The sequence below is a fragment of the Mercenaria mercenaria genome, chromosome 12, assembly GCF_021730395.1.
Source record: "Mercenaria mercenaria strain notata chromosome 12, MADL_Memer_1, whole genome shotgun sequence".
NCBI lineage: Eukaryota > Metazoa > Mollusca > Bivalvia > Venerida > Veneridae > Mercenaria > Mercenaria mercenaria.
The window spans coordinates 47,762,873-47,789,968 of record NC_069372.1 but is presented as its reverse complement, the minus strand read 5'-3'; the positions used below and the strand labels follow the sequence as shown (position 1 = coordinate 47,789,968).

Sequence of the window (27,096 nt, the reverse complement as noted above, 5' to 3'; positions counted from 1 at the left end):
AAACTTTTTCTAATTTAAGACATGACTTTTAGTCTTGTGAAAATATCCAATTTCCCGAGCATACTATATCCATTCCTCAGTAACTGAAGACTTTAACTAAAAATGACTACTTAAAAGTCTTTTTATTTAAGATATAATTTATAGCAAAAATTTTTAAAAATTTTTAAGTAAAACATTTGATAAAATTTGATAGTGCTTTTTCTCGATGCATACATGGCGCTAAATATCATGATTGATGTAACATAACATCATTGTGATGATTAAAGCATTGTTCTTCATATTAAAATATGAATTCTAACATGGCTTGATTTTTTGTCTTAAACAAAGAAGGAAGTCAAGTGTTGGATATTTTCTTATGAACAACTACTGACACTTAACCAGAGAAGGAACATTATGAAGTCACTTATGACCTCAAATAGCTGCATGGCACCCAGTTCATTACTCCAAGGGCATTTTGGTTCAATATCACTGCACCACTGTAAATCAGACAATACCATGCAAAGGCATTCATAATTTGAGCCGTGCCACGAGAAAACCAACATAGTGGGTTTGCGACCAGCATGGATCCAGACCAGCCTGCGCATCCGCACAGTCTGGTCAGAATCCATGCTGTTCGCTAGCAGTTTCTCTAATTCCAATAGGCTTTGATAGCAAACAGCATGGATCCTGACCAGACGGTGCAGATGCGCAGGCTGGTCTGGATCCATGCTGGTCGCAAAGCCACTATGTTGGTTTTCTCATGGCACGGCTCATTTAATGAATACATGTATAAGATATACTTACCAGTTATTAGCCCATTCAATCATTGTCCCTGCCTAAAAATAAATTAATAGTATTAAATATAATATTTTTACAAAAACTTCCGGAGATATATTCAAATGTTAAGTATTCTTCTACTGGCAGACTTTATACCGATCTAATTCTTCAGTTAAAATTACTGTCATTGTAAACATTATGTTCAGTATTAATAAACATGCATGTCAAAATTCTGAAAAAAAATTAACCAAGACAAACTATCTGTAACAAGATGACCATGATGGTCCTGAATCGCTCACCTGTTCCCACATGCCCCAGTTTTGAGTATGACATCGTTTTTTCTATTATTTGACATAGTGACCTAGTTTTTGGGCTCATGTGACCCAGTTTTGAACTTGACCTAGATATCATCAAGATAAAAATTCTGACCAATTTTCATGAAGATCCATTGAAAAATATGGCCTCTAGAGAGGTCACAACGTTTTTCTATTATCTGACCTATTGACCTAGTTTTCGAAGGTACGTGACCCTGTTTTGAATCTGACCTAGATATCATCAAGGTTAACATTCTCACTAATTTTCATGAAGATCTCATAAAAAATATGGCCTCTAGAGAGGTCACAAGGTTTTTCTATTTTTATACCTACTGGCCTAGTTTTTGACCGCACGTGACCCAGTTTCGAAACTGATCTAGATATCATCAAGATGAACATTCAGACCAACTTTCATACAGATCCCATGAAAAGCATGGCCTCTAGAGAGGTCACAAGGTTTTTTTATTATTTGACCTACTGACCTATTTTTTGATGGCATGTGACCCAGTTTCAAACTTGACCTAGATATCATCAAGGTGAACATTCTGACCAATTTTCATGAAGATCCATTCAAGGGTATGGCCTCTAGAGAGGTCACAAGATTTTTCTATTTTAAGGCCTACTGACCTAGTTTTTGATCGCAGTTGACCCAGTTTCAAACTTAACCTTTATATCATCAAGATAAACATTCAGACCAACTTTCATACAGATCCCATGAAAAATATGGCCTGTAGAGAGGTCACAAGGTTTTTTCATTTTTTGACCTACTGACCTACTTTTTGATGGCACGTGACCCAGTTTCAAACTTGACCTAGATATCATCAAGATGAACATTCTGACCAATTTTTATGAAGATCCATTCATAAGTATGGCCTCTAGAGAGGTCACAAGGTTTTTCTATTTTTAGACCTACTGACCTAGTTTTTGACCGCACGTGACCCAGTTTCGAACTTGATCTAGATATCATCAAGATGAACATTCAGACCAATTTTCATACAGATCCCATGAAAAATATGGCCTTTAGAGGTCACAAGGTTTTTCTATTATTTGACCTACTGACCTAGTTTTTGATGGCACGTGACCCAGTTTCGAACTTGACTAGATATCATCAAGGTGAACATTCTGACCAATTTTCATGAAGATCTTGTGTAATATATGGCCTCTAGAGAGGTCACAAGGTTTTTCTATTTTTAGACCTACTGACCTAGTTTTTGACCGCACGTGACCCAGTTTCCAACTTGACCTAGATATCATCAAGGTGAACATTCTGACCAATTTTCATAAAGACTCCATGAAAAACGTGACCTCTAGAGTGGTCACAAGCACAAGTTTACGCACGGACGCACGCACAGACGGACGGACGACTGACGCTGCGCGATCACAAAAGCTCACCTTGTCACTTTGTGACAGGTGAGCTGAAAAGTAATATGAGCAATCACTTAAATAATGATTTTTGTTCCAATGTATGCAATACACGTAATTTACAAAATGAAAAGCACAAACATTCTCAATTACAATGGAATAAAAAAAATCTGCCATCTCAGAGAAGTAATCACCAACTTACTCCCACAATGTGACATGAATATATCAAAAGATAATAGGTAAGGGTAGATTTCTCAGAAGCACAGAGCACAAAAAACATTATAACATAATGGCAGAGATTTCCAACTCAGTGATGGTTACTAGTGGAATTTTGTTTCTTCACCATATCATAATGTCCCATTACTTAAACTGTATGTCTTCAGAACAAAAAGAACATATCTTGCTTTCTTGCATGCCTAACATTAACAGAAATGTTGTCCTTAGGGAAAAGCCAAGCTACAAATGCACATAGCAATGTCATACTGTAACATTGTAAGCTGAATGTGCAATTTACATTTTACAATATATCTGAAAATGATGCCACAAGATAAATGGTAGACAAGAAAATTGATAACATATATGCTATGTAAGAATCCTCAGGCCATTGGACACTTGGAAAACCCTGTTCTACACTGGCAGGCATATATGATCTTTAAAACCTATTATATTTATCTATTTTGTTGGGTTTAACATCGCACTGACACAATTATAGGTCAAATGGCGACTTTCCAGCTTTGAAGAATTCAACACCCCTGAGTGAGGCTCGGACCCACATCGATGAGGGGCAAGTGATTTGAAGTCAGGAGGCCCTTTATTATATTCTATAATTGTGACTTCTTACCTTAAGTGTGTAGCTTCTCATTTCGTAGATATTTGGACCTTCTCGTGGTACTAGCTCTGGCCAGAAATTAAAAGCTAACAATACTTGGTTACTTCTTGCATTCAACATCTTGTTTCTAGCTTTTCTAAATTCTATAAAATCCTGCAATGACAAACAAATATTTTAACATGTTTCAATGTTCTGAATTTTGAAGTAAACATTCTCATTCCAGGATCAATTTAGCAACATAGTAACAGGTGGAGTTACTTAAACCAAACAGTCAGAGTGGTTTTGTTTCTCAATAAAGGAAAAAAGAAGAATTTGCACATTGCTGTTATCCATATTTTGAAGTTAACATCTCTTAACCCCAATAATACTGGACACGATTGATTCTGCCTTTGTGACCAGTGTAGATCAAGATCTGAACTGTTCGCTATTCAGTCAGTATATTTTTGGTAAGCACCCCTTTTAACATTTAATGGTACAGTCCAAATTGAAAGATGGACAAGTTCATTAAATAAATGTAGCAGAGTAAGGGTTAATATGGTTGAACCTGCCTTAGCAGACACCTGCATTAACTAGTTACTTACAAGTTACAAGATTAATACAAATACTCTCTGAATTTGTAAAGAAATTGACAAATCTAGAGAAATGCCTCCTTAAGACCATATAGACTGAATAAACACAATACCATGTCTTTTCTGTACACTTCTGTAGCATCATTAAGCTCCGGATAACCACCCGCATATTCCCATATGTGTACTGAAATATTTGTAAAACAACAAAATGGGTACAGAAATATTTGTAACATAACTTACTGCAATATTTTTAACAACAGCCATGTCTGACATGGCAAACCCCACCCTAAGCAAGTGTATTGTGTAAAAGGTGGTCAAAAATATTTTGTTGTATTCATGAACTGCTCATGATGACAATACCTCACAGATGTTTTCAAAAATCATTGGAGCTAAAGTCCTCAAGATATTGATGGATACCAAATTCAGTTTCTAGATCACTTTGACCTTGATCTTTGCTCTATTCACCCTAAGATTATTTGGGATCATCAGCTATGCAAATGCAATATATTTATCCGGTTTTAAAGTACTTTTTTCAGTCTCCAGGTTAATGAGACTATCTGTATAACATTTATTTATACCCAGAATTAGTAGTTTCACAATCTATATTTACAAATTGTATAACTGTTGTTTAAACCTTTTAAACATAATCAGACCTTATAGTTTAACCATTAACCCTCAGTTGTTAGCAATTAAATTAAGCATTTTTACAATTTCAACTTAAACTATGATAACACAATTAGAACAGATGATTTGCAAAGAAATCAATTTCACTGAAATTTACAGTGACTGAAAAAACTTGCGTGGATGTCAGATCTTGTTATCTGGGGCAGCTCCTAGTATTGCTGCTTCTTGTTCCAAATGTCCCTACCTCAAAATGGGACCATTCAGACAAGTGGCCAAAGAATGATAGGACTAGCAAAATACTTTCATACCAAACAAATCTTCTTAAAACAAGGAGCTGCGTTCAATAAACGCTTGATGCCCCCGGTGGCATCCTTGTCGATACAAAGCAACATAAGTCCAAAACGAGGTCAAGGTTAAACTGAGGTGAGGTGATGTTTGAAGATGAGGAATGGTCACAGGTTACATCTGTATTAGTATCAATTCATTCTTGCAAGTGGTATTAATGCTAGACGAAACGGTCCCATTTGGTTAACCAAGAGATGGCCCATATAAAGCAACCTAAGTCGAAAATGAGGTCAAGGTCAAGGTCAAAATGAGGTCAGGTGATGTTTGAAGATGAAGAATGGTCACAGGTTACATCTGTATTAGTATCAATTCATTCTTGTAAGCGGTATTGATGCTAGACGAAACGGTCCCATTTGGTTAACCAGGAGATGGCCCATATAATGCAACCTAAGTCCGAAATGAGGTCAAGGTCAAGGTCAAACTGAGGTCAGGTGATGTCTGAAGATGAGGAATGGTCACAGGTTACATCTGCATTAGTATCAAGTCATTCTAGTAAGGGGTATTGATGCTAGACGAAACGGTCCCATTTGGTTAACCTCGTACGGACGGACGGACGAACAGACGGAAGGACAGGACGATCACTATATGCCTCCCGCATCAGTAGATGCCGGGGCATAAAAACTACTTGCTCTACAGTGACTGCCTGGCAAAGAAAAACATGAACTATAGTTGTTTCAATCTAAAAGCAAGCCCTGCAAACAAATATGACTTACTTGCTTCATCCTGGTTCCCAATTTCTACGGTGAAACTTCCCTTCAAGGTAGCTCCTGTTTTTGCGTGCATCATATGCTGGTATGACTCACTGAAACAAGATGAAACTAGAGCTATCACTAAAGGTGATGAATGTACCCCCCCGCATGCACTGACACAGTACATTGCAATTTGACGCACACATGATTGCATAATTATGTGGACTGTATGTATACAGACTGTATGTATACAGTATAGTAACAAAAAACAAAGTCCCATAACTATGCAGAATATTTATCTAAAAGAATGTAACATGCACCATGCACAACCAGGGCTGGTACTGATCACTTGTGTGAAGTTTCATTAAATTGTGTGCAAGGGTTTGGTAGATTAGGCACGCACAAGATTGCATATGCAGACTGTATGTACATAGTATGTTCACAAGAAACAAAGTCCCATAACTCTGCAATTTTTGTCGCTGAAAGAACCTAACATGCCCCATGCACAACTACTGTTGTTACTGATCACTTGTGTGAAGTTTCATTAAACTGTGTCAAGGGGATGAGGAGAGATGGTGCGCACAAGATTGTGTCTATGTATATAGTATAGTAACAAAAAAACAAAGTCCCATAACTCTGCAAATTTTTTTTCTAAAAGAACCTAACATGCCCCATGCGCAACTACTGTTGGTACTGATCACTTGTGTGAAGTTTCATTAAATTGTGTCATGGGGATGAGGAGAGATGGTGCGCACAAGATCGTGTCTATGTATATAGTATAGTAACAAAAAAACAAAGTCCCATAACTCTGCAATTTTTTTTTCTAAAAGAACCTAACATGCCACATGCACAACTACTGTTGGTACTGATCACTTGTGTGAAGTTTCATTAAATTCTGTCAAGGGGATAAGGAGAGATGGTGCCCACAAGATTGCGTCTGCAGACAGATGGACAGACAGACAGACAACCTGAAACCAGTATACCCCCCCCTTACAACTTTGTTGTCGGGGGGTACAATAACCAGGGATTTATTTCTTTCTGTAGCAGAAGCTATTTACACATGTCTTTCTCTCAGAATTTTTTTTTTCAAATCATACATTTTATCCCCTCAAATTGAGTTTACCAGAGCGTTTTTATTCACCTTTACCAAAAGTTGAGCTGTGTTTCCCCAAAGATTCAGGCCCCTTCCCCTCTTTATAACCCAGTCAGCCCAGGTACTTGAGCGTGTAGTATCTCACTATATAACCTTATAAAGAAATTAGTTCTTACAGCCATGTTTTGAAAAAATGATCTAAGGACTTTGGCTGAGGGTCACCTCGTGTGAAATTACTTTTTAAAAACCTGAAAAGTGTTTTCTAAGAAATGTTTTCAACTTGTTTCTTTTGCTTGCCATGGCAACCAAAAATCTGAAGGGTGACCTAGATTTGAAGGGATCTGAAAGTAGATCATCTAAAGAATATTCTTGATGTTCTTTAAAGAAGTTATGGATGACAGATAGACAACAGACATCAACAATAATAAAAGCTCACAGTGAGTACATTGTACTAAGGAGAGCTCGTGTAATTAATATGAATAGCAGCTGCATTGTGTAATAACTAATCAGCTGCAAAATTCTGCATTTGCATGATATACATGTACATAATGCAGGGCTTTTCATCCTTATAAAACAGAGGCCTATAAAAGGCCTCTTCCCAATCTAAAACTAGAAAATGCTTTTGTAAAAAAGCGCATGTCTCCCCCAATGCAAAGTCCTATAAGCAAGAAGTTAATAGGGGTCAGGAGCGAAAGTCAAAGAGACACTGATGGTTGGCTGCAATAGGGATCATCTACTTGGCATGTCCAGTCATCCCGCTAAATTTCAACACTCTTGGCCTAGTGGTTCTCAAGTCACTGTTCAGGCTCCTGTGACCTTGACCTTTGATCAAGTGACCTCAAAATAAATAGGGGTCATCTACTCTGCATGTCCAAACATCCTATTAAGTTTCAACATTGTAGGTCAAGTGGTTCTCAAGTTATTTCCAAAAAATGATTTTACATGAACAGGCCACTGTGACCTTGACCTTTAATAGACTGACCCCAAAATCAATAGGGGTCATCTACTCTGCATGATCAATCATCCTATGAAGTTTCAACATTCTGGGTCAAGTGGTTCTCAAGTTATTGATATGAACTGGTTATCAATGTTCAGGCCTCTGTGACCTTGACCTTTAACGGAGTGACCCCAAAAACATTAAGGGTCATTTACTCTGCATGAACAATCATCCTATGAAGTTTCAACATTCTGGGTCGAGAGGTTCTCAAGTTATTGATTGGAAATGGTTTTCCATGTTCAGGCCCCTGTGGCCTTGACCTTTAACAGAGTCACCCTAAAATCGTTAGGGGTCATCTACTCTGCATGACCAATCATCCTATGAAGTTTCATCATTCTGGATCAAGTGGTTCTCCAGTTACTGACCGGAAATGGTTATCAATGTTCAGGCCCCTGTGACCTTGACCTTTCACAGAATGACCCCAAAATCGATAGGGGTCATCTACTTTGCATGTACAATCATCCTATGAAGTTTCAACATTCTGGGTCAAGTGGTTCTCTAGTTATTGATTGGAAATGATTTTCCATGTTCAGGCCCCTGTGACCTTGACCTTTGATGGAGTGACCCCAAAATCAATAGGGGTCATCTACTCTTCATGATCAATCATCCTATGAAGTTTCAACATTCTGGGTCAAGTGGTTCTCTAGTTATTGATCGGAAATGGTTTTCCATGTTCAGGCCCCTGTGACCTTGACCTTTGACGGAGTGACCCCAAAATCAATAGGGGTCATCTACTCTTCATGGCCAATCATCCTGTGAAGTTTCAACATTCTGGGTCAAGTGGTTCTCTAGTTATTGATCGGAAATGGTTTTCAATGTTCAGGCCCCTGTGACCTTGACCTTTGACGGAGTGACTCCAAAATCAATAGGGGTCATCTACTCTTCATGGCCAATCACCCTATGAAGTTTCAACATTCTGGGTCAAGTGGTTCTCTAGTTATTGATCGGAAATGGTTTTCAATGTTCAGGCCCCTGTGACCTTGACCTTTGACGGAGTGACCCCCAAAACAATAGGGGTCGTCTACTACAGCAGCCCTACAACCCTATTAAGTTTGAAGGTTCTAGGTCAAATGGTTCTCCAGTTATTGCTCGGAAATGAAGTGTGACGTACGGACGGACGGACGGACGGAAGGACGGACGGACAGGGCAAAAACAATATGTCTCCTGGGGGAGACATAAATATACTATTTTTTCCCAACTGTGGCAGAGATATTTCCCAAAATGCAAGGTAAAATTTCCCAAAATCATGCAACAGATGGTTAAGATTTTGTTTACATTTCAGTATTTCCAATGGAAGCATTTGTCTAGTATCAATTTTTTGTTGCACAATGGCCTAACAGCCCACAGAACAAGTTGTGACACATTGCCAGTCTTATACATTATGTTCCATGGTCTGGATTTAAGTCAATGTATCAGGGGAGATAAATTTGCTTCGTCTTTTAATGTTTACTTCCGGTTGATAATTTTTCCCAAAATGGACAATTATTGCACATAAATTTCCCAATTTGAAAGGCCAAGGCCTCTTCCCAATTTCCTGATGAAAAGCCCTGTAATGAATCATATATAAGAACAACATTATAATTATATGATGCATGAAATACCATAGAAACTAGAAAATGCTTTTGTAAAAAAGCGCATGTCTCCCCCAATGCAAAGTCCTATAGGCAAGAAGTCAATAGGGGTCAGGAGCAAAAATCAAAGAGACACTGATGGTTGGCTGCAATAGGGATCATCTACTTGGCATGTCCAGTCATCCCGCTAAATTTCAACACTCTTGGCCTAGTGGTTCTCCAGTCACTGTTCAGGCTCCTGTGACCTTGACCTTTGATCAAGTGACCTTAAAATAAATAGGGGTCATCTACTCTGCATGTCCAATCATCCTATTAAGTTTCAACATTGTAGGTCAAGTGGTTCTCAAGTTATTTCCAAAAAATGATTTTACATGAACAGGCCACTGTGACCTTGACCTTTAACAGACTGACCCCAAAATCAATAGGGGTCATCTACTCTGCATGTTCAATCATCCTATGAAGTTTCAACATTCTGGGTCAAGTGGTTCTCAAGTTATTGATCAGAACTGGTTATCAATGTTCAGGCCCCTGTGACCTTGACCTTTAACGGAGTGGCCCAAAAACAATAGGGGTCATTTACTCTGCATGAACAATCATCCTATGAAGTTTCAACATTCTGGGTCGAGAGGTTCTCAAGTTATTGATTGGAAATGGTTTTCCATGTTCAGGCCCCTGTGGCCTTGACCTTTAACAGAGTGACCCTAAAAACGTTAGGGGTCATCTACTCTGCATGACCAATCATCCTATGAAGTTTCATCATTCTGAGTCAAGTGGTTCTCAAGTTACTGACCGGAAATGGTTTTCAATGTTCGGGCCCCTGTGACCTTGACCTTTCACAGAGTGACCCCATAATCGTTAGGGGTCATCTACTCTGCATGACCAATCATCCTATTAAGTTTCAACATTCTGGGTCAAGTGGTTCTCAAGTTATTGACCGGAAATGGTTTTCAATGTTCAGGCCCCTGTGACCTTGACCTTTAATGGAGTAACGCCAAAATCGATAGGGGTCATCTACTTTGCATGTACAATCATCCTATGAAGTTTCAACATTGTAGGTCAAGTGGTTCTCTAGTTATTGATCGGAAATGGTTTTCCATATTCAGGCCCCTGTGACCTTGACCTTTGATGGAGTGACCCCAAAATCAATAGGGGTCAATTACTCTTTATGACCAATCATCCTATGAAGTTTCAACACTCTGGGTCAAGTGGTTCTCTAGTTATTGATCGGAAATGGTTTTCAATGTTCAGGCCCCTGTGACCTTGACCTTTGACGGAGTGACCCCAAAATCAATAGGGGTCATCTACTCTTCATGACCAATCATCCTATGAAGTTACTCTTCATGACCAATCATCCTATGAAGTTTCAACACTCTGGGTCAAGTAGTTCTCTAGTTATTGATCAGAAATGGTTTTCAATGTTCAGGCCCCTGTGACCTTGACTTTTGACGGAGTGACCCCAAAATCAATAGGGGTCATCTACTCTTCATGACCAATCATCCTATGTAGTTTCATTATTCTGGGTCAAGTGGTTCTCTAGTTATTGATCAGAAATGGTTTTCAATGTTCAGGCCCCTGTGACCTTGACCTTTGACAGAGTGACCCCAAAAACAATAGGGGTCGTCTACTCCAGCAGCCCTACAACCCTATGAAGTTTGAAGGTTCTAGGTCAAATGGTTCTCCAGTTATTGCTCGGAAATGAAGTGTGACGTACGGACGGACGGACGGACAGGGCAAAAACAATGTCTCCTGGGGGAGACATAATAAAATCCAAGTTAAAAAGGGACATAACTCTGTCAAAATTCAATCAGAGTTATGGGAATTGTGTCTCCCAGTGTAGACTTTGATAGTAAATAACTATTTTGAGTTTCAAGTTAAAAGCTTTAATAGTAACAGAGATATCTGACTTTATCAAAAATTTTAACAAAAAATTCTAAGTTAAAAAGGGACATAACTCTGTCAAAATTCAAATCAGAGTTATGGGGATTGTTTCTCCTGGTGTAGACTTTGACGGTAAACAAGTATTTTAAGTTTCAAGTCAAAAGCTTTGATAGTAACAGAGATATTTGACTTTATCAAAAACTTTAACCAAAATTCTAAGTTAAAAAGGGGCATAATTCTGTCAAAATTCAAATCAGAGTTATGGGGATTGTTTCTCCTGGTGTAGACTTTGATAGTAAAAATCTATTTTAAGTTTCAAGTCAATAGCTTTGATAGTAACAGAGATATTTGACTATAAAAAACTTTTACCAAAAATTCTAAGTTATAAAGGGGCATAATTCTGTCAAAATTCAAACACAGTTAAGGGGATTGTTTCTCCTGGTGTAGACTTTGATAGTAAATAACTCTTTTAAGTTTCAAGTCAATAGCTTTGACAGTAACAGAGATATTTGACTTTATCAAAAACTTTAACCAACAGCGATGCCGACGTCGACGCTGGGGCGAGTACAATAGCTCTACTTTTTCTCCGAAAAGTCGAGCTAAAAAGGGCCATAACTCTGTCAAAATTCAAATCAGAGTTGAAGAGCAAGTAGTAAATAAAATCTGTAAAAAGATCCTTTGGAAGCAAAGAATGCAACCAAGCAGAATAATAGCAGACTCAGTTTTCATGCACCATATGGATGATATATATCACGTATCATATTCTTATACGACAGATGTGATTGTGCAATAATTATGATTGTGTTGAAACAATTAACAGAAAATAAGAGATTATTGAAATTGGATAAATAGCTCTTTTTTCGGCAAAAAGAATTTAAATAAATTAAGCCAGACTGGGATTACAATGGCTGCCCTCCAAAATTTCAACATTCAAAAATACAACAGCCACTATGCTACAGAAGAATTTTCAAAGTTTGCAGATTAATTACATGATGCTGACCTTAAACTTGAGTCAAATGACCCTCTATGCAATAACAACCTTGGTTTTTGTAGATGCTACCTATATGTCAAGTTTAATTTCAATACATGAATCAAAACTCAAGTATTTGAATGTAAATGGTTTTCTTCTATATTTAGTAACACTGACTTTTTGAGCTATGAGCATCACAAATAAAATATCCACTATTTTGGCATCTTACCATGTAAATGTACACGCTCACCATGTAAACTTATATGTTAAGCGTGTTTTTACACGCTTAGCGTATAAATTACACGTTAAGCGTGTAAATTTACACGCTCACCGTGTATTTTCGTTGACCCGATTCTAAATTTAGAATTCGAGCGAACAGACCAATCAAAATTTAGTTTAGAACTGCAAAAATGACTGCATTCGCCAAGGAACAGTAGTATGATCGTCTTCTGTATCCATGTGAAAAAATGCAGACAGCAGTAGTTTCTTAAACGAGTGTATATTATTAAATGGGTAATAATTAATAACTACAACTAAATGGAGAATAATTTCATTGAAGAAATGGATAATATTTATTTCCGGGTAGCCAACGACCGGCTGCGCGAAGTCCCAGTAATGTATATGACGCGTATCTGTAACTAACAAACTAATACTGAAATGGATAATAATTTTACCTACACCGAAATGGAGAATTATTTCACAGGCGAAATGGATAATATTTATTTCTGGGGAGCCAACGACTGGCTACGCGAAGGCCCGGTTATGTATATGATGCGTACCTGTTACTAACAAACTTATAAATGAAATTGATAATAATTTATAACTACAACGAAATGGAGAATAATTTCATTGACGAAATGGATAATATTTATTTCTGGGTAGCCGACGACCGGTCGCGCGAACACCCTGTAATATTTATCATGCATACCTGTAACTAACAAAGTTATTACTGAAATGAATAATAATTTATAACTACAATGAAATAGAGAATAATTTCATCACGAAATGGATAATATTTATTTGTGGGTAGCCGGCGACCGGCCGCGCGAAGCCTAGAAAATGTATTTTATGCGTTTATTTATTTATTTTTTTATTAAACTTCGAGTTTAATCATATTTTATTGCTTATTACTGTTTACATTTACACTAACAAACACCAAGAATGTACATGTACAGCCAAGAAAATAAGCAAATGGGTCGGGCCACAAGTACATGTAACTAACAAACTTATTACTAAAATGGATATTAAATACAACGAAATGGAGAATATTATTTCATAGCCGAAATGGCTAAAATTTGTATTACCTAAATGGAAATAAGTATATATGGAACATTTAAAGATCAATTATTTAAACCAAAATTTTTGTCTTATTTCCTTGCTCGACCTCGGAGAACTTACAACCTGCCGCAATAAGCTAGCATGGTACTTGTAATATAATTAAAAGTGGAAGTTGAAAATGAAATAATCAATTAAATCCAGACTTTCATTTTGTATTCACTTATACTAAAGTGGGGATCAATTCATTCCGTATTCAAAAATCGTAATCATCTTAAAATTGTTATTTATCATTTCTATTGATTCTTCGAATTGAAAGTTTTTATTTGAAAATATCAAATGGCAGTGGTCAGATTTAAGAGAGAGAAAGAGAGGGGTGGGGGTGGGGTGTTCTAGACTTGAAATCTTGTTCTATTTTTCGCGGAATTCAGCTTTATCATACTTATTCCATTAAATTACGGATAATGACTTTGCACACGATACATTTTCGATATGAAAATGATCCAGCATGTAGGTATTTCCCATCAGTTAGTAGTTAAAGTCTTTGATTCAAATGTAACGAATTTACATTTTTGTTACTACACTTTCATCGTTTTAAAAATAAATGTCCATTAAATTTCCAAATATATTTTTACAGATTTTTTTTATTTTCCTTTCACAAGACAGGTCCGCCACGTGATATATTAATCCGTGTGCGTTCATATATAGTGGCATTGATGACCAAGGGCATTAAATTGTATCATATCAAAGCCATCTTATATGCTTCAGTAAATTTTATGATCCGCTCTAATTAGGGAACCTCGAAAGGATCTTGATAACCTAGGTGACATATGTTTTATCATGTCATTTTGCATAATAGTTACGTAATGATTTCCGGTAGATCACTTAAAACAGCAACTTCAGTGACATGGAGCCACTCGATCACCCCCCCCCACCCCACCCCACCCAATTATGTACATGTCATTCAAGTTGGAGAAAAATAAATACTACTAGAAAATGCTTTTGTAAAAAAGCGCATGTCTCCCCCAATGCAAAGTCCTATAGGCAAGAAGTCAATAGGGGTCAGGAGAGAAAGTCAAAGAGACACTGATGGTTGGCTGCAATAGGGATCATCTACTTGGCATGTCCAGTCATCCCGCTAAATTTCAACACTCGTGGCCTAGTGGTTCTCAAGTCACTGTTCAGGCTCCTGTGACCCTGACCTTTGATCAAGTGACCTCAAAATAAATAGGGGTCATGTACTCTGCATGTCCAATCATCCTATTAAGTTTCAACATTGTAGGTCAAGTGGTTCTCAAGTTATTTCCAAAAAATGATTTTACATGAACAGGCCACTGTGACCTTGACCTTTAATAGACTGACCCCAAAATCAATAGGGGTCATCTACTCTGCATGTTCAATCATCCTATGAAGTTTCAACATTCTGGGTCAAGTGGTTCTCAAGTTATTGATCGGAACTGGTTATCAATGTTCAGGCCCCTGTGACCTTGACCTTTCACAGAGTGGCCCCAAAATCGTTAGGGGTCATCTACTCTTTATGACCAATCATCCTATTAAGTTTCAACATTCTGGGTCAAGTGGTTCTCAAGTTACTGACCGGAAATGGTTTTCAATGTTCAGGCCCCTGTGACCTTGACCTTTAATGGAGTGACCCAAAAATCGATAGGGGTCATCTACTGTGCATGTACAATCATCCTATAAGGTTTCAACATTCTGGGTCAGGTGGTTCTCTAGTTATTGATTGGAAATGGTTTTCAATGTTCAGGCCCCTGTGACCTTGACCTTTGACAGAGTGACCCCAAAATCGATAGGGGTCATCTACTCTTCATGACCAATCATCCTATGAAGTTTCAACATTCTCGGTCAAGTGGTTCTCTAGTTATTGATCGGAAATGGTTTTCAATGTTCAGGCCCCTGTGACCTTGACCTTTGACAGAGTGACCCCAAAATCAATAGGGGTCATCTACTCTTCATGACCAATCATCCTATGAAGTTTCAACATTCTGGGTCAAGTGGTTCTCTAGTTATTGATCGGAAATGGTTTTCAATGTTCAGGCCCCTGTGACCTTGACCTTTGACGGAGCGACCCCAAAATCAATAGGGGTCATCTACTCTTCATGACCAATCATTCTATGAAGTTTCAACATTCTGGGTCAAGTGGTTCTCTAGTTATTGATCGGAAATGGTTTTCAATGTTCAGGCCCCTGTGACCTTGACCTTTGACGGAGTGAACCCAAAATCAATAGGGGTCATCTACTCTTCATGACCAATCATTCTATGAAGTTTCAACATTCTGGGTCAAGTGGTTCTCTAGTTATTGATCGGAAATGGTTTTCAATGTTCAGGCCCCTGTGACCTTGACCTTTGACGGAATGACCCCAAAATCAATAGGGGTCATCTACTCTTCATGACCAATCATCCTATGAAGTTTCAACATTCTGGGTCAAGTGGTTCTCTAGTTATTGATCGGAAATGGTTTTCAATGTTCAGGCCCCTGTGACCTTGACCTTTGATGGAGTGACCCCAAAAACAATAGGGGTCGTCTACTCCAGCAGCCCTACAACCCTATGAAGTTTGAAGGCTCTAGGTCAAATGGTTCTCCAGTTATTGCTCGGAAATGAAGTGTGACGTACGGACGGACAGGGCAAAAACAATATGTCTCCTGGGGGAGACATAATGATGCAGAACCATATCTAACGGAACAATTATTATATAAATTCTTTTAAAATGTATATTATACACTTCTACAAATTAAATAAAACCTAGAAAAAAATCTTACAATTGTTTGAGATATTCTTCCATATATTCTGGTTTCACTGAATGGACTGAAAGAGAAACAAAATTATCCAGTTAAACCTGTGCTCAAGACCACCTCTGAATAAATGCCACTACTATAAAACCTTATCCTTAGCCTGCTGGCGGCAAGAGATTCAGCCTTTGCGATCAGTGCAGACCAAGATTAGCCTGCACGTCCATGCAAGCTGATTATGGTCTGCACTGTTTGCTATTCAGTCGGTAAATTTTCAGGGAACACCCCTTCAAATAATAAATGGTATTGCCCAAATTGAATGATGGACCAGTCCATTTTAGAAATTTAGCAGGCTAAAGGTTATAAAGACCACTAATTTTTTATTATCATTTAACCATAGTGTATATTTACCCGTGTCGAGAAAACACCTGTCGAAAAAAGACACTTGTCATTTCAAAATGTGGTCTTTACGTACAGGCATAAACAGGAGATAATTCAGAAATTATTCAAAATATAGAGTTACAGTTCTTGTCCTCTGCACTTTACCTAATTGCCTTTTATCATAATATCAAGCGTCTTCAGTTGTAAAATATACATCTGGACAAAATTAATTGAAAAGGGAGATAATCTGAAAAATTATTCAAGATAGAGTTATGGTTCTTATACTCTGTAGATCCTCTTATACTTACACATGACTTCATACAAATTCTGTTTATTTGATAGCGACTTTGCATGTGACTCTTTACTGGGTGCAATAGTGCGAACGTTGAGCAATTTTCCAAACCATCCTTTCTTAGTCGGTAATTCTGCCTCTATTTTTTCTTCTGTTTCTGTTTGAGTGGTAGCTTCATCCTTCCTCAACAATTCTGATGTACTGAAAGTTCTGAAAACAAATGTATATACGTATGAATTTTGTTAGATTCAGAAAAATCCATATTTGGCAAATTGAGATTTTTCATCCTTTTTGAAATCATTTTCCACTTAAATTCGAGGTATAAGTTTATATATACAATTTTGTGTGTAGCCATAGAGAAAACTAACCCTGCCACCTGGTGGCCATGTTTTTTAAACAAATCAAAATTATTTTGAAATCGAGCTGGAGATTTTTTATGTAGGTATTTTCTTTGGCTGCCATGGCAACCAGAATTCTGCATGGTTGACCTTCTTCTGAAGGAAATTGAAAGGGGACCTCAAAAGGAACATCCCTGTTAAGTTTGTCTGAAACAGGCTGGTTGGTTTTATAGGAGATGTGCCATTGAAAGAATCGTAGACTGATGGATGGACAATGGACATCCTTCGATCCTAAAAGCTCTACACAAGCACTTTGTGCTAAGTTGAGCTAAATACATAATTATATATTCGTATTTAGAGGAAGATTTCTTAGCCTCCCAAAATATAATGTCTAGTGTATTTTAAGATGATATACTTGTCATGTTTAGAAGGTTTGCTTGAAACTTTATATAATTTCACAGATGATATTATCAACAATTTTCATCTTTGTACAACTAAAACATATCTAAAAACTATGTTCTTTTTCTGATGTAACAAAGGACAAGTTCTCAAATACCGTAACTGATGTTTATCAAAAAGTATCATCAATTATGAAAATGTTACACACATATAATATCAAATGACCAAACAATCAATATTAAACTCGTTTACAGTAAAATTATTGTTACTGATCTTAGAAGTAACATGGCAAAAATTTCAAACCCAGTATAAATGCTATCATTTTTTTTTTTCATTAGCCTTATCAGTAGTCATTCCCCATCAAACTATACGTTACATAAAATGACCTCACTGAAAACAAGGTTTTCAGATTATCTTATGTCATCACATGACTTTGTTTGCATTTTACATCAAATTAATGTTGTAAATAAAAAATGTCAGATTCTGCTAGTATAAACATGTACAATTTATTGGTTTAATACTTCATCATTCTACATATTGTAAATTCATTTCTCATGGGGGACTGATTTTCGTGGATTTGGTGGCCGTGTCAAACCATTACATGACACTAAATTCCAGCTAACAAATGAAATTCCAATTCATTTTATCTTCAAAATTTTAAATCTACAAATTCAAATGCCCACAATTTAGCCATATTAGCTAAAACAAAGAAATTTCATACACATGAAATAAAATGATTTCACAATAATACGGCTGTTAGAGGAACTGTTGAAATAAGTGATGTGCATAGTTCTGTTATCTTTGCATGATAAATAGAGGATATTACACGAGTATCTTTTCATAATGGATTTCTTAAGCTCATCCAATAAATTGAAGAAATGTGAGATTTTGCCGAGCATTTCATAACTTTTTATTCGGTAAGTTTAATAAATTCCAAAAAGAAAGACACAATTACAACATGTTTCTCATTACAAGTTAGGGATTTATTGCTGCAACACTTTCTTTCCTTATTACAGACAATTATTTCAACCGAGGTCTAAAAGGAGGATCTTAGAAATGCGGCGTTAACTGTAAGCTGCAGTGTTGACCAGGTCATAGTTTCACACAAGCCAGATAGATACTTAATAGTCCCAGGGTAGGCAGAGATAGGCAGCGACTGTATAAAGTTGAAAATAAGGATGAACACTGTATCAGGGTGAACTATGAAGTGGCCATGCAAGAAACACAAATGTTTTTAGGCCAGAACGCAGAAATTACCTGAAATTAATTTTTACAGAATTATGTTCCCTTACAACATGTTTGCAAGTTATAAGTGTCTTAGGTCTACGATGGCTCAGCGGTAATACGTTGATGCAGATAAGTGATTACTGCCACTAAAGGTTACACTATACCAATTCAGTTCCTTCTTTATTTCATATAAACAATCAAATCTTGAGACCTCATTTTCAGTATTTTCGAGTATTTCAACGATATGAAAACTACATGGTCATTTAGCATGACATGTCTTCTTATCAAAAATAGAAAAATATCGACATCTTATGTTACATATAACAGGGGTGTAACTGTTTCAAGTTATCACAGTTTATCACCCATTCGAGTTATTGGGTTTACTTTCATAACTTGTTTCAGTTATCATAAAATATTAAAAAGCCCTCCTGTGTCAAATCCTCATTTTGAATGTGACTAATGCAATAATTTCCTGAATCCTTGGCCTTTTATCTTTCCAGCTATGCAGTAAATTTTTTTACGCAAGGCTGATAAAGTCTTACACAAATTGTTTTAAAGCTATAAAACTCTTAACATCCCATTATGCTCATCAGGTCATGATCAGACTAAAAGAGAATTTGATTAACCACAGTTTGCTACTAATTACACTTTAAAGGTCACTTTGTGAGAACAGCAAAAAGGCTTTTTTTGAATAACTTACCTGGGTTATCTATATTTTATAACTAATACAGTTTATAAAATGCTTGAAAAAGTAACTGAAATAGGTTACATAACTTAAAACAGTTACACCCCTGACTGTATAAGGCCAAAATAAATGGTCTTGTTATAGTCTTGTTTCTGGTCACGGGTTTAAAAAATATGGGTCAGTAGGACTGGTAGGAAATTTTATCATTTTTTATTTTTTTTTAGTAAACTACTCGTACATGTCACTTGCTATAGAGTTTCTGATTCAGAAATACCTGATAAGCAATAACTACCCTCGCTAATGAATAAGAAAACAATAACTAGAAAAAAAAATTGCAAAAACACCAGACTGTATGCCTTCACGCCTGTGGTTTTGATTAGCTCCTGGTTCAAAAAATGATCCTGTTACAATTGCCCAAAGTTCAGCCAATTCTGTAGGAAATCTGTCTGTCAGATAGTATAATCATGTACATATTTATTTAATTCAGTGTTTAAGCTTCAAAATGATACCAAAAACATTTAAATCTATCTTAATATAGCCCATCACAACTTTATTTAAAAATAACAGATCGTCCAATTTAAGCATGTGTTGCACTGTTGTAAGCAGCCGCCATTTTGAAAATTTCCAAGCGGCATGTCAAAAGCCAATAAACTTAACAAGTGCAGGCTTAAACCTCCTTCAATATGATCTTGATAAGCCTGGGAAGCTGTTGATAATACTTGTGCTTTGTCAGAAGAAATCATACCTAATATCTATTAGGGGTGCGTACTGGTTCTCAATATGTATCGAATACCGGTATTCAGGGTTCAATCGATATATCGGATCGAACGTTCCTGTATCGATCAAAATATCAATTAAAAACAAACTAACTACATGGTAAATGGCCTCAGTAATAGTTCTCCTCCAGTAAGCGTAATTTGTTTACTCTGGAAATGCTTTTTTACAAAGTCACACCTTATAGCCAATCAGCGTTCAACAGCATCGGAAAAATGTAAGTATATGGTACCCGGTACAGAACTCTTCACGTAATTGAAGGTAAGTTTTTAAGGCGGTGTTTTTTTTTCGTCTTCAAATTCTAAGCGTACTGAATAAGTTAAGAATAAATCTCCATCATAAGCATGCCGCCACCGAAAAGTACATACTTGTTGTACTTTAATAAAACTATTGGAGGTGCAGACTGCAAGTTATGCATCAAAAATGTTGTTTGTAAGGGTGAAAACACTACAAATCTCGCGGTACACTTGTGAAGAGCGCACAAGATTGAATGTACGCCGCATCATCCGTTGCAGGTGTTTCATCACACAACTGTTTTACAAACAAGGTCGATGTTGGGTGCAAATGCAAAGACTGCATGACTTTCCTAAAGAAAAATGTATCCAAGTCCTGTGATTTTGTCTCAGAATAGACCGCCCTTAAAAGTGATAAATCAATACCAGTTATAAAGTTCATATTGCACTACTATAATGGTCTTGTACTCTGTTATTATTCCGTTAGAAAATATCATATGATATATCGAATATCGATCTTTTTGTATCTATACAAATATCATATGGATCATATTGACCAATACGCACCCCTAATATCTATGCATTAAAGGTCCCACTTAATTTGCGTTAATTAGTGTTAACTGGCATTTATTGAGTGTCTGATATTATCAACGCCTGGGGAAATCTGAAGGAGTTTCCATGTGTGACTACTGATTATCGAATTTCTATAAATAGCCTAATTAACATGTGATCATACCTGCTCTTGTTTGAAACGAAAACGAGGCAATGCTGCCAAAAATTCGGCAATTTTCGTAGATCACTAGGTCTGCATTTATATAACATCTTGATAGCTATGACGCAAATTTAAGTTTATACTGACATATTTGAAAGTTGTTACAACTTGATGAAAAAGCTATGGGAGGTACAAACTGGTATTTCTCTATGGCCCCGAAATGCTCGGAAACCTTCAGAAGCACACGATTCCGATCTATCTTTTCCGTGAGAATTCTGTTTCTATTTTTAGCCATGGATTACTGCTTTCAGAAGTTATCGTTTTTTTTCAAACACCCACATATTTAGGTGGCGCTGTGGTCGGTAAACAGGTTTCCCCAGGCTGTCAATTTGTAGGTAGTAAAAAAGTTAGAAATTGTCAGACTGGATTCCCAGGCTAGATCTTAATATGCATCAATCATATGCTATTTCTTGATTTTATTTTAAATTACTTCAAAATTTGTTTCAAACACAGCCGACTTCAATAAATGAACTGCCCGGGTGCTGTGGATGAAAACCGATTCTGTAGGAGTCTGAACTTTCGTACAAAATATTGTAAAAAGATCACAAATATCTATAAGTTTGGTATTGTTTTTGAAAAGATTTACACACTGATCTATCAATACAAACAGCGAGATGAGCACATGTCTGTCAGTGCATGGCGTGTTTGACACCTGCCAGTAGCTAATTAATATACAACGCTCCGCCTACTGCCTTACTTCCATTTGTGGCGGTGAACAATTTTAAAAATCATCAGGATTTTGATTGACAAGGCCATCCTTAAAAAATTGTTTGTTTGCAGTAACGCGATCCAGAATTTTTAGTGTGAGTAGGTAGGTAGGGATTTTTTTTTTTTTATTTTTTTTTTTTTTTTGTATGCTAATTGTACAACACCTGCATTTCCTTTTTAACCCTCTGGTTTATACACCTTCTGGGTACTAACACTTCTCTGTAGAATGCTAACTTGATTGTAACATATCTGCAAGGGTGGTAGTTTTCACATAGTATGAATACTAATATTACTAGTAATATCACCTTTTAATAACAATAAAAACAACAGATTATAAGCCTGACACCAGTCAGAAACAGAGCTTATTATCGCCATATGAACTTAAAAATTTAAGATTATCAATATATTTAACAAAAATAATTGGCCAGACCTTTTGAATGTCCTTGCACTGGCTAGGGTAATAAAAAAACATTTCATTCTTTAGGATTCAGCATTGAAGTACATAGCAAAATCTTTGATATTTTAATACCCTGTAGACCCGAGTCTGATTACTAGCACCGCACTCCTTCAAAGCCTATGTATCATGTAATTTTAAGACAATACTTAATTGTTTTACATTGTTTACTCAGGGCTTAAGCTATGTTAATATTTTAGGGAGAAGTCATTTCTTCCTCAGCTAAGATTATGGAGAAGTGGAGTGATTTTAGGGAAACGCGGAAAGATTTTTAATAGCGCCATGACAGGCAAGTTTAAAATGGAACTAAATATACTTAGCAATGTAAACCTAATTTCTTATCCTTGTGAATCTAATGTGATTAAACTGCAAATTAAAGTTTTTTCACTCTTGCAATGATTGCCTTAACCAAGAAAAGCATGAATACAATTAAAAAAAGCTAGGTTAATTCCTTATCAGCAAAAATAAATCAAGCTTCCAGTGCTAATGCACTCAAAGTCAAAACACAAAAACCCATAAAAGCATTTCACAGTCACTTCTTGAATTAAATACATGTCAATAGCAGTGACATCACTATGACATCACGCATAATACACGTCTTCTTTGATCTGCAAGTGTCTTCTTTGATCTGCTACTGTCAGCACACATAAAAAGAAACAGTTGTCAAACAGATTAAACCCAGTTTCTGATGGCAGGTGTCAAATATTTGCATGAATTTCAGTTACATTATTTAAGTCACAGAAAGTTTCAGTAATAATAATTATGTTTCTAAAGTCTGTGTTTTGAAAAATAGGAAAAAGTGGACCCATGGAAATTTAATTTCACGCAAATATGAAAATCTAGAAATGTAAACATTATGGATTTCTTTCGCTGGATTTAGTCATTGCATTGAAAGGATGCTTAACTTTATAAATAAATTTTCAGGTAAGAAAATTTTGTTTGTCTAATATTTTTGACGTTTATTGTGCTCTTTCCAAGTGACTTGTGCAGTGTCACTGCAGTTTTATACTCGGGGCAGATTAAAAAGATTATGCAATGACAAAAGATGGAAACTAAAATTATTATTTGTTTGCAAAATTGTTTGAGAAATTATGACAGAATGATATCCAAGAATTTATCTTTCCCAGATGTTTTACGTACGAGAAAAATCATTATTTTACAAATCTAAAACTCGGTTAAATACGTCTGCAGTATTGCACAGGTAACACTATGTACCACGATTTGAACTTTTCTAAACAACTTTTTGCATAATTTTGTAGTATATCAGGAAATCGGCAGGGCGTTCGGTAGACCCGAGATTCTGGGTTTTCACTCGCACTTATTGAGAAAAACTCGTATTTGACCCGCACAAAAAAAAATTCCCGTGCGTCGGCTTGACCCGAGGAAATTTTCTTTTTATGCGTCTCGAGTTCGAAAGAACTGCCCCTTGTCAATCAAAATCCCGGTGAATTCGAATACTGTTCACCGCCATAAGCGGAAGTATGGCAGTAGGCGGAGCTTGGTAATTAATCATTTTCTGGCAGAGTCAATCATGCCCACGCCGACTGACCGGGGCTTCCGGGGTTTTGTATTTGATCAAAAATGTCCGTCTTCCCAAAAAGGTATTTATTGATAAATGTGTTAAATGGATAAAAAATTCATAAAAGGGGAGCCTATTACGTATTTGTGTCACTTGTTAATTACGGTATACAAAAAGTAACATTCACACATTTTGTTCTTATCGGTCATATCGTCATTCTTTTAGTTAACCCAACAAACAGTCTGGGAAAACTTAACAAAAAAAATTTTCCCAAAAAAAAAACAAACGGGAAAGAATAAAAACATGGCCCCGAAAAAAAAAAATTCTGAGTTTTAGGTTTAAAAAATTGTTTAGTCGGGTGATTTTCGTGGGGGCCGTTACCGCAAACAACAATTTTTAAGGGTGGCCCGGGGGCAAAACTTTCAAACTCGAGACGCTCAAAAAAAATTTTCCCTTGAAAGGGCCGACGCAGGGAAAATTACAAAGTTGGGTCAAATAGTTTTTTTTCTCGTTTTTTTGCCTGACAAAATCACGGTCGGTCGGGTCACCAGAAATAAGACCTTTTTTTTTGGCACAATACAGTAACAAAAAAAATTTTAAATTTAGCCAAAAATATAACTCCACATCCTCAATAAACCAATATCTAGCTTTCATAAACAAAAATGGAACTACATTTTGGACTACTCCCTTTGAAAAAAAAAACCATAACTAGTCACTTCCGTTTCGGTAAGGATACGACACTTAAAAAAAAATGGCGTGAAAAAAAATGTAGTCGCATAAGGCAAATACAAATTCCTAGTTTTTTTCTCTGTAGAGCTATTTTCCTTTTTTTCTTTGCAATTTTTTTGCTAAAATCAACATGACGATCTATGCTGACAGTAGGTAAAGGCATTTTCTGATAAAAAACATTACAAAATTTTTCAGGAAAATTTAATCAAACACCACCCCAATAAATTTTGGGGGGCTCTTTTTTTTGCTTTTTTTTCATTTGTGTGTTTGCAAAATTATTTTTCACGCACACATGACCCCCACTTTTTTTTATTTTGTTTTTTCTGACAATATCTTCAAGAAAATGTGGTTACAGACATTTAAAATGGGGGCCTGATGTGTGCTGCGGCATTGGAATTAGATCAGTTTTTATAAAAAAAAGAACAACAACTATTTGTGTGTTTAACCTTTTCAGTCCAAATCTTTTTGCCATACCCCCCCCCAAATTTTTCATTTGGGAAATTAGAGGCAGAAAAGGGCCCTAAATATATTCTAAACAAAAAAAGTCATGTTTGAAAAATTAATCTATTTGTTAAAAAAAATCCAAAGTTTTTTTATTCCCTGCATTATCTGAAATACAAACAGCTTGTTTGCCTTTTTTGGGAAAAAATTCCCCAAGATTTCTCACTTTCATCGAAACGGCAGCCATTTTTGATGTATATTCTCTACAACAAAATTATTTGCAAAATAACTCCATTGGTATTTCAAGAAAGTAGAAAAAGTTACAATACCATAATATAATATTATTTTTGTTATCAAAAAATTTAAAACTTTTATAATATTTTACCTCTTTTTCCTCTGAAAGAAAAATTAACTTTTCCCGCAAAAGGGAAGATTAGTTTACAAATGGCGGGCATCACGGGAAGGAATAAACACGATTCCTACGAAAAAAGCTCTGATTTTTACTATATTTTCAGCTAAGCAGTCTTAAAAAATCAGCAACGATGGCAAATTTGCTTTTGAAATTTTTTCCAACAACTTTGAGGGCAAGCTCCCCGTGTAGTATGCCAAAACAAAAACTATGCAATGAATCGGGGGGACAAAAGCTCTTCACGACATGAGAGTTTTCAATTTACAGTATCCCAAAGGCTAAACCTGTTTAAAAAGGGCCAGGTTTTGTTGGGGTCTTTGTATCAAAAAAAAAAAAAATCTGCTCTGCCTGTTCTATTCAAATGAGATTTTTGGGGTCTGTCCAAAGGAAATCCTTAAATATTTAAAAAAAAAAATCCGTGGGCTACCCACAAACTTAATAACAAACTAAAAAAATATGTGAGGGCAGCCAAAACCTAGGCATAAACCCTCTCCAAAATTTTACGGTCTAAACACTTGAAATTTACTTTTCCCAAAAGCAACTCCACTCTTCGCTTTTTAAAAACAAAAGTCAAAACTGACAATAAAAAGGGCAAAAATTTCTGGCCACAACACCTTTTTCGCCCACAATGGAGTACTGTTCAAGCGCTAGCATCCATGGGAAAAAACTCTTACTAGCAAAGCCGAAAATTTTTCAGAGGTCAGCTGCTAGGTATTTTCAGTACGACTACATTAAAAACCAGTAGCGTTACCCCAAGTGCTGAAAATCTTAGAATGGAATACACTCCAATACAGAAGGTCATACAACTCATTAGTAATGTTTTACAAAATAAGGGTCCAGACAGTTGCAGTGTTGACCAATCTCATCTTATCCCAACTAGAAACCTAAATTACTTACCCCATGTCTCACACTTAGTACTTTTCTAACTCCTACTTCACAAGGACCATCCGACTCTGGAACGCCCTACCAGCTTATGTCAAATCTAGCCCCAGTCTCAGTATCTTTAGAGAGAGGCTGGTGGTGGTCAATATGTAATTGCATTGCTTCTGTCCTATTTTAACTGTAGCATACTGTCTTTTTTAGCTTTTATTCTCTTAACATTTGTAACATATCAGTGACTGTCGGAAATCGACGGTTGGGTGAAAGATGTAGATGATGTAGATGTCTCTTGCCTGTCACAGTCAGAGATATCAAGAATATTTTTGATTGGTGATGTCTCATTTCTGTGTCCCACTACTAGTTGCATGTGTACCGGTATACATGGACGTGCCCAATTTAAAGTTGTTGTGAACTGCTTATTTACAACTTGAAACGTTCTTGTTAATTTAGAGTGAAATGTATTAACCAGTGTGTTGTGAATGATGCTGGAGCACTTGCAAGTTAGTAGTCCCTATAATGATAGTAGTTTTAAAATGTCTTAAGAATTAAAAGTTATAATTAAGAGGTAACTTTAATTTTAGATGAATATGTTGGGGTCTGCTGCCCCCATACCCAAACTTTGCCGCACACCCCAACTTGCTGCATGCACACTGTAAACTTCCTGGGACCACTAATTTCGACATTACTTTAAAACAGTAGAAAGGTAAATTTCCATGAGGTATTTTACTAAGGACATAGATCTGTACAAATGTCTTTAATTTATGTCCTTGATTTTACATTTTAAGAGAGATATATGACTATTTCAAAAACCTATGTGTGTTTTTTCTACGTTTTA

At 36.4% G+C, this 27,096-nt stretch overlaps 1 protein-coding gene across 1 annotated transcript in view; it reads right to left on the bottom strand.

The window, feature by feature from the left end:
• Positions 1-18,728, bottom strand: part of LOC123534616 (protein NipSnap homolog 1-like) — a 29,572-nt gene extending 10,844 nt beyond the window's left edge. Inside the window, exons 1-7 of the mRNA XM_053520558.1 lie at positions 18,724-18,728; positions 16,711-16,904; positions 16,052-16,097; positions 5,513-5,601; positions 3,944-4,014; positions 3,274-3,414; positions 784-815 (exon numbers count right to left, since the gene is read on the bottom strand). Coding sequence (XP_053376533.1) covers positions 784-815; positions 3,274-3,414; positions 3,944-4,014; positions 5,513-5,601; positions 16,052-16,097; positions 16,711-16,904; positions 18,724-18,728 — 578 coding nt within the window. The remainder of the gene's footprint in view (positions 1-783; positions 816-3,273; positions 3,415-3,943; positions 4,015-5,512; positions 5,602-16,051; positions 16,098-16,710; positions 16,905-18,723) is intronic.
• Between the last annotated feature and the right edge of the window lie 8,368 nt (positions 18,729-27,096).